We start from the raw sequence: 9191 nt of genomic DNA on the forward strand, positions 1-9191 counted from the left end.
CTTGCGAATGAAGCCCCGCTGAGCAGAGATCGCAGCGTTGCCACTACATTAAAAACCAATGTAAAATTATCAAAATGCTTCAAAAATATTTGAAGTGGAAAAACAATGTTCACTTATGATACTCGGTGCAACATAGGTAACATACTAGGTAGTATTATGAAATGTATTCGAGTCTTGCAGTGAACCATGGACCAGATTTTTATTATGTGTTTCCTACCATATATGTGTAATGGAATATGATTTATTAGAACATACAAACTTTGTATATTCTTACACATATATAATCATGTTCTATGACACCTACATGGTACAAAACACATAATAGAACATCTGGTGCCTGGTTCGTGACTGTATTACAAACCTTGAAACTGACACATAACTTTTTACAGGATAAATATCGCCGTTTGACTACTAATGGAGACCTATTGGCGACTAATATTGGAGACTAGTTCGCAACTAGTTCACGTCTAGCTCGCGACATTTTGCCACGTGCGTTTTTTAACTTTAAAAACAAATCGCGACTAAATTGGCGTTCATTGGAAACAACAGAAACAACCGAGGAGGCAACCGTGCGCGGCAACTAGTCGCCGACAGGTTGCCGCCCAGTGAGATAGGAGCTTATCTGAAAGCTTCTACAATGCAACAGACAGGCCATGGAGAACTTCAATAAGCTACGGACTAGGGGAAAATCGATTTAACAGTTGAATGACTGTACAAAATTGCAGCAGAAAAAAATGATAGAAAAAGGGCAAGAACACCTCGGCTACGTATGCCCTAAAGCCGTATCTCTGGCCCGCGACCTGTTGGTGACTAGTTACTGAATAACAACAAGAAAATGAATAATGAAGAGTTTCTTATCAAAAGAAAGAGTTTCTTATAACATAGAAACTTTACACACTTTTCCACGTACAAACTTTGTAATGTTACATAAAACAAGAACAGTTTCTTATAACGGAGAAATTCTAAAATAGCACAAATGTTACATCAAAACGAAGCCCAGTCTTGCCACGGGCCTAACATGATCAGTACATTTTCTACTTTCATGAACTTAAAAAAGAAAAACAAGCTAAAACTAAATAAAAAGAAAATATCATACGAAAGAATATCTTGCTAAACTGACAGTTAGTGCAAAAAGGCCAGGACAATCTTAAGTCCGTTTCGGTGAGTGATGGACAGCCTGCTACCAATTTTGCTGGTTATCTTATGAAAAATGGAGATATAGTTTTGAGCGTGTCTGTGTGTGTCTTTGTGTTTCCGGATGTTTGTGGTCAGTATAACTGAAGAACATCTGGATGGATTGTAATAGTATTTGTCAGATTCAGTCACGACGTTTCGTAGAAAATAAGGTTACTAACATGTATTTTGGCCATTTCCAATACTCAGTTTGGGGCTGGGCATCTCTGGCAATCACCGTCATAAGCCTGGTGTCACTGCTGGCTGTTGCCTTGGTACCGCTGACAACGAGATCCTTCTATAAATACCTCATCACCTTCCTGGTGGCCCTCGCCGTCGGCTGTCTGTCTGGTGATGCCGTGCTACATCTCATTCCACATGTAAGTAAGGAAGGTGTGTCTGTCTGTGTGTGTGTGTGTGTGTGTGTGTGTGTGTGGCTGTGTGTGTGTGTCTGTGTGTGTGTGTGTGTGTGTGTGTATGTATGTGTCTGTGTATGTGTGTGTGCGTGTACGTCTATATGTGTGTGAATGAATGAATGAATGAATGAATGAATGAATGAATGAATGAATGAATAAATGAATGAATAAATGAATGAAAACTTTATGTGTGCGTGTGTGTGTGTGTGTACGTGTATGTGTACGTGTGTGTGTGCATATATTTTTGTGCTAGTGTATGTATGTATGTATGTGTGTGTGTGCGTCTATGTATGTGTGTATGTGTGTCACTGTGTGTGTGTGTGTACGTGTGTGTGTGCATATGTGTCTGTGCTAGTGTATGTATGTATTTATGTGCGTCTATGTGTGTGTGTGTGTGTGTACGTGTGTACGTGTATGTGTGTTTGTGTACATGTGTATGTGCTGGTGTATGTATGTATGTGTGTGCGTCTATATATGTGTGTGTGTGTGTGTGTGTGTGTGTGCGTATATCGGTGTGGGTGTGGGTGTGCATGTTTTATTTTTGGACAATGGTAATGTGAAACCTAACCTGTTCTGATATGATTGACACCCTAGGCTTTAGGTACCCATGGTGACCATAACGAGGCTGTCCCTGGTGAGCACGGCCACGAATCTGGGGCGAAGTCAGCTGACTCCGTGTGGAAAGGCTGTGTGGTGCTCGTGGGGATATTTTCCTTTTTCATCATGGAAAAAACAATTGCCGTAGTGACATCAGCAAGGAATAAGGTGCGCCTTTGGTATTTTTGACAATTGACAAGGTTCGTGCTCAATTCAACAATCGCGTGGACACATGGGGTTGAACTAGTCATCTCGGGGATCTGCATTCATAAAGTTCCAATTGTACTGATGAGTACACGGTTCGTGTCATCAAGTTTTGACTCAAGTAAGTTCATGTGTCTGCTTTTAGATGCAGAGGAAAGATCGACGACAGCTACAAAACATCCTGGTCAAAAATCAGGAAGACTTCGTTGGATACAAGCTGTCCAATACCTTCAGTAATGAGCCCGAGATAGAGATGAGTCTAATGGATAAAGGTAGGGGGTACTGCTTTAGAATAAGGTCAGCAATATCAAAGTCACGCACGTTATTTCCAGAGCTTTCAGGTAATTTTTTCCATTCACTATATCTCTATATCGTTCTTTTTTTAGTTACTTTTGAAATCACACATATGCGTATTTGGTTTGCGCAAAATATGTTTGCACTTCTATCAATTTTGAGGTTGATTTTATTTTAAAGTTGCCTTTTCCCTTCCCTTTGCTTATTGATTCCAACTATCAAGCAGTTCACTGTGCCATTTATTCATTCAATCCGAAACATGACATTGCATAAGTTCATTTGAAGTATTGTTTGAGATATTGGACTTCATTTCAAAATGTGTATTTGGGGCTTGTATGTAACAATTATATAGAAATGTACGTTTAGGTTGTCACCTAGTTATCTTAACAGATCCAGGATCAATACTTTTGTATTTAGGGCTCCTGTCAAATGATGGCAAAGGAAGCTGAATGTTGACAGAAAGGTAATCAGTTTCAGCGAGGTCTCCATTACACGAACTGGAGATTTTGAATGTTGTTGTTTCCTTAATTTTAGGGGTCCAAGATGTCCATTCTCCCAACCATGATCAACATGGCCAGTCCCACATCCCTGGCGGCCACTCTCACAACCATGGCGGCCACTCTCACAACCATGGCGGCCACTCTCACAACCATGGCGGCCACTCTCACAACCATGGCGGCCACTCTCACAACCATGGCGGCCACTCTCACAACCATGGCGGCCACTCTCACAACATGAATAAGAATGCTGGGATAGCATCTGTAGCGTGGATGGTGATAATGGGAGATGGACTTCACAACTTCGCCGACGGTGTTACTATTGGTATGCCTTCAATTCCATAGACCACACGAAAATTAACCCTTTTTTCAAAATTTTCGTCTACGTAACTGTACATGTGTTTCCGACTGACAGTGTGATGCCATTTGAATCTGTCATGCATGTATTTTTTACGTAGTCCGTTGTTTTTCTAGGCGCTGCTTTTGCTGAAAGTCTTACAACAGGACTCAGTACGTCTATCGCAGTGTTCTGTCATGAACTCCCTCACGAACTGGGTGAGTAAGATTAGCATTTCTCTCGTCCAAAATACACATTTTATGTTTGTAAATGATGAAATACGTCAGTATCAAGTGTTTCACCTTTATCATGTTTATGTAAGCATGTTGGAAGGGAACTACTGTTACGTATAAAAATCAATTAGTAATTTCGTCTTTCTACAGTAAAATAATTATGTCAATCTTAAACTGTTTATAGCTTTTATTGTCGTGCTATGAATTTCCAGTTTTATATTTTAATGTAATTGTGGAAAAAAACTGGTTTCCAGGTGACTTTGCGGTACTCCTGAAAGCTGGGATGTCCTTCAAACACGCCATCACCTACAACATAGTGTCCGGTATCATCAGCTTCCTGGGGATGGCTGTCGGGGTCGGTATGGGAAAGTCCAACGAAGTCGGCCCGTGGGTCTTTGCTTTGTCTGGCGGGATGTTTCTGTACATCGCCCTTGTTGACATGGTGCGTTTGAAACTTGTCTATATCATCCTTTGATGGGCATAGCCATGTAATGTACTTTCGTTAAAAACAGAATATGACTGGTTAGTATACAATTCAAAAAGTTTGAAAGTATGAAATTCTTTGATCCTGGACACAAGTATGGGTGAAAGCAAGACACTGAGAGAACGTCCAATATTCTTCTCTGATATGGAGTCTGTTCTTATTTACTAGTACTGGTGCCAGAAACGAATGAAAATGAGCTCTGTTGATGGATATATCCATTTCTATAATATTGAAGCCTACAACTCAATTGTCGTTTGATATCACTTATAATACTGCATTTTCATTGTCGTCCTAACCATTATCAACTCCGCGGCGGCCTTTTCCGGTAAAAATGCCATTCTGTCTTTGTTAAGTTACCAGAGCTGCTCCATGGATCCTCAGAGGACGGAAGTGAGTCAGATGATCTGAAGACGACATCGGACTCTGCCTGCGGACATGTCCTCCTCCAGTCTGCAGGCATGGTAACAGGCGTCGTCATCATGCTGCTGATAGCCGTATATGAAGACGACTTAGAGAAGCTGGTGGGACAATAAGGGAAGTCATGAAAAGGACCAGGTAGTAGGTGACTTCAAATAACATTTTACGTCTATCGTGAATGTAGATATAATATGCAATTCTTCTTATTTAGAGCCAAACTATCAATCATGTCTCAAATGAAGACTGTACAGGGACAATCGAAACTTCGATGTGTTTACTTATCGTATTAGCTTTGTACTATAATGTTGATACTCAACACAGATGACCTTTGGTACTAACGTCAGTTCGCCTGAATCCGTCGTGTAACCCCATATCCGGTGCTTTATAAATTCAGTTCTTGAGGGAAAGTGTTAAATGCAACGTCGGAAATGCCGCCAGAATTGCAAGCTTGAGAGACTCAAGTGTTCATAACATTGCTTCACTAAAAGCTTCGATAACCCCAACTCTGCATTCGAAGACGATCAAAACCTTTCCGCAGAATGAAACAGACTGGCTTTATCTTGGAATTCAAACTACGATGTTGTTCGCTGGAACAAAGCGCCGCGTTTTGTCGGGATTTGTGTTTGCTTTGACAAGTTTTATATCTTCAGCACTCTCTTAAAGCCAACAGGAACAGCAGGTGCTTTATAAAGGCAACTTGAGTTCCTCGAACCCATACCTTCGCCAAAATGTGAACCTTCATGTTGTTCAATGCTGCTGGTGGTGAGAGTCTTTCAGACAACACATACCCAGTAAAACTCGAGTAAAACTCCTGTTTCCACCAAGTTATATACAAGCGTCTCTTATCCATTGTCTTTTAAGCACTGTAGAGCCCCTTGTGACAGGCCCTGGCAGCATGCAGAAGAACATATGCCCCAGTGACAGGTGTTGACACACGTTAGAGAGTCCTATCATGCAATGCATTGGATTTATAGACTTTCCACACTAATTATGTAAATTATATTCTGATTTTTATAATTATCTCATTATTATTATTAAGCTATCTACACACCAAAAATCAAAAAAGCCACTAGGGGTCCCAAACCTACATTACTTAATCTCCCTCAAACACCATGACCATAACATGTCCATAACACGAGATGTCAAAACCGGAGGTTCCGCTGCAGTACCTTTGAAAGTGGTTAGGAGACCCCAAATCTAATACCTTGGAGGTCTCATCAAGACCTACCCACATACAGAATTTTAATAAAACCCACCCAAGCATTTTCGAATTATTGTTACAGACACACACGCACACACACACACACACAAACACACACACATACACAGCCACACGCTTCCCAAAACATAACCTTCTTAGCGGCAAGATAATCTAGCGGCAAGATAATTTTTATGAGTATCCTCCCCTCGGAAAACGACCCCCCCCCCCAAAAAAAAAATACACCACGGACGGTCATTTATATTGGAAGATTTTTGTATCAACAGGACTAGAGAAATATATACATGTAGCATGGATATCATCTGGTATATGCAAAGGTAATCAATCATATGACATGTGACAGAAAGACATGAGGGTTTACTCTTTTGCCAGATTGGTGTCAATCAACCTTTACCGAAAATGTGCAGCGCTCATCAAAACACAGGTTATATTTGAGCTTTTCATGACCTGCCTCGGCTCCCCGTAACGCTCAAATATGGTCTCCTGATTCTCCTGACGCGGACAACGATAAAACGCTGCACATCCACACCGAGTTTTAGCATCATTGCATGGAGGCCTGAAATGCACAAGACAACAACATGGAACATGAAAACAATGTTAAATATATTCCAATATAGTCTTTATGGCATATTCCTGCCCAGAAGGGTTAAATGCACAGATGACCACACGTGGTCGATAAGAAGCAAAATGCAAAACATGAATTGATCAAATGCTACATTCTAACATTGAAAACTGAAAAACAGACAAACTGGGGACTATTGCTAAATTAATGTTGATCGCCCAGTAGTTTCTTCTCTCTTTTTGAAACACTTGGAAAAATGACTACATACTTTGTCCATTATATGTTCGTTCTTGCATGACATCAGGTATATAAAAGTGTCCTGCTTTGACATTTTTGTACATTTCTTGTCTACTTCTATTGTCTTAAACAGCGATTGTCGCTCATCTTCATATAAGGAACAATCGAGTAAAAAGTGGGATTCAATTCCAACATAAAAGTAAGGTTCTTTTGGCATACCCACAACCGCCGCACCCGGCAACGTTTCGGCCACTTATTACATACCTTCATCACGACGAAAGGAACTCTGCTTGCCGCAAGGTGGCGTTGCTACAAGGATGCGGACCCACACGTGACTTACTAACTTATCAAAGCTATTCACGAGATGAAAACAAAATTGAGACCATTTCATGTATGAGCGTTTGGGGCGACCGGTGGATGGAAGTGTTAATTAAAGGGTTTTCTTTTAAAGATTTGAATTAGTCTTGTATTTTTAATACATATGTCGGAGAGAATTTGTAAATACTGCCCCTCAAATGCAATGGAAGACGGAAGCCATTTCATCTCTAACTCATTATATGATGATATAAGAAGCCAACTATTTTCCAGTGTGTCCAGAGTACGTTCTTACTTTCCCAATATTCCTGACCATTCGTCTTTCACTTCCTCAAAGGCAGAAGAAAAACCCAACCAAACTAGCTCGATGTATATTTTAGAATCTAGAATAATATAGGAATATCATTGTATCTATCATTCTTATATCCATTTTACAGTTCTTGCATATCAGCCCTTATATATAAGGTATATATTTGCAATAAATTTTTATTGTATTTTGAATCCAACGGTATCGCTATGACTGTAATAGCCTTTGTCGTGCGTTTGAATTTTCTGACAAAAATATGACGATGTGTTTTAGATGGATATTACACATGTACAAAGAAGCGAGAAGAAGTTGACTCTACTAGATTAGCTTAGCTTATCACTTTCGTCTACCATGTAACGTTATGTTTAACTATGTACTGTATCTATTTCACTGTGTATGTCACTTACATGTTAGTTAGGTTTATGTTAAACGACCTGTATTTAGCCCCTCGGGGCACGAATGTACAATAAAAGTCTTCATTCATTATCATATATTTATAAGTGTTTGTTTATACTGCAATGTGCCATTGTGTATTGAAGCGTAGAATGTCCATGTAGAGAGCACCGTTTTCACATTGTAGACCTCCTATAATTGTATTTTAAGTATTTTTTGTTTGCGTTCCGAACTTTCCACATAAAATGTTCGGCAGGAATCTGATGACAGAAGATGAGGATTCTACATGTGACGTCACGTTCATTCAAACAGCACGTCTCTTACCATGTCCATTGATGAATACCACTCTGTTGACAGTCAAAACGTCCTTGTTGATAAGGTCACCCTGTCAGTAGGTTCTGCCTTGTAAAATATCATCAACATTATTGATTTACACTATTAGTATGGAATAAGTCGGCCATTCACTCGATAACGGAACGGGGAAATTGCTGTTGAGTGTTAGCAGCGGGCCACCGATGACTATACGTTTGTGGTGCTTTACCAGGACATAGTGATAATGAGCTAAGGCCACCAGAAATTTAATCTCATGGATGATATCAGCGCGCTCATTAATCTTCGCCTGATTTTGAAAACAACAACAACAAGAAAGGCAATGAAACGTACTGCCATGGCGACGATTGAGTGGCTACATGTAAATGGTGTGTATGATATATGTTTTATGCTATGTTTTTATCTGTGTAGAGTGGTCCATGTTTTATTGTTGTATACATCGGGTTAGTCCCTATTTTACCGTTACACGTCAATGTTATATCATGTGATAACAGCAGTGTGTGTGTGATTAGGAGAATGGTACAAGTGTGATCATGTTTTCTGATCGGGCCACATTTTCTCCTTATCATCAGTGTGTTGTGGGTTTGTCTTGATATAAATGCATTGTTTTGGTTACTGCCACAAACGACGATGTTTCCATGTGGTTGGTGAATCTATTGCATTGTTCATATGTCATACTACTACTGTCCTTAACTGCAATGTATAACTGTTTGGTGCGCTCCTGAAGTGTCGCCAAAAAAGTCCTTTCATGGCCAACATGACAAGAAAGTGCCAAACTTGGAAAATATGCCGTGTTGTCACCTTGATTGTTCTTGTAGACGTGACACAAGTGAGGTAGCCATGACTGTAGCAGTAGAAGTGAAACTAGTTCTATACTTGTAGAAGTGGCACATGAGTTTAACTGACAACTTGGTAAGTCAGATGCCAGTCTACCACACTGGCTTGTGTTACTTTGTGCACTTCTTGAATACAGGAATAAATTTTAAAGAACTTGCTTGCTTTGATACCATGTTTTGTCGCTTCAACTTTTCTTATAACGCTTTTAGTGTCTATTTATAATATTTAGGAATCTTGTTTTTTTTTACTCATCCATTTTTTTAGTCTGCAGAGGATGTCATCCATAAAATGGTGTGGCCTAAGTAACATTTTTGCTCCATTTTAGCTGCCTTCAGGTCA

At 39.9% G+C, this 9191-nt stretch overlaps 1 protein-coding gene across 1 annotated transcript in view; it reads left to right on the forward strand.

Moving 5' to 3' along the window:
- The window catches only part of LOC136445876 (zinc transporter ZIP10-like), a 17279-nt gene extending 8270 nt beyond the window's left edge, over positions 1–9009 (forward strand). The window contains exons 5-11 of the mRNA XM_066444085.1: positions 1384–1553; positions 2184–2354; positions 2536–2662; positions 3219–3506; positions 3656–3736; positions 4006–4193; positions 4589–9009. Coding sequence (XP_066300182.1) covers positions 1384–1553; positions 2184–2354; positions 2536–2662; positions 3219–3506; positions 3656–3736; positions 4006–4193; positions 4589–4768 — 1205 coding nt within the window. The 3' untranslated portion in view covers positions 4769–9009. The remainder of the gene's footprint in view (positions 1–1383; positions 1554–2183; positions 2355–2535; positions 2663–3218; positions 3507–3655; positions 3737–4005; positions 4194–4588) is intronic.
- The last annotated feature ends 182 nt before the right edge of the window (positions 9010–9191 follow it).

This window comes from Branchiostoma lanceolatum, chromosome 12 (genome assembly GCF_035083965.1).
Source record: "Branchiostoma lanceolatum isolate klBraLanc5 chromosome 12, klBraLanc5.hap2, whole genome shotgun sequence".
Classification (NCBI taxonomy): Eukaryota; Metazoa; Chordata; class Leptocardii; order Amphioxiformes; family Branchiostomatidae; genus Branchiostoma; species Branchiostoma lanceolatum.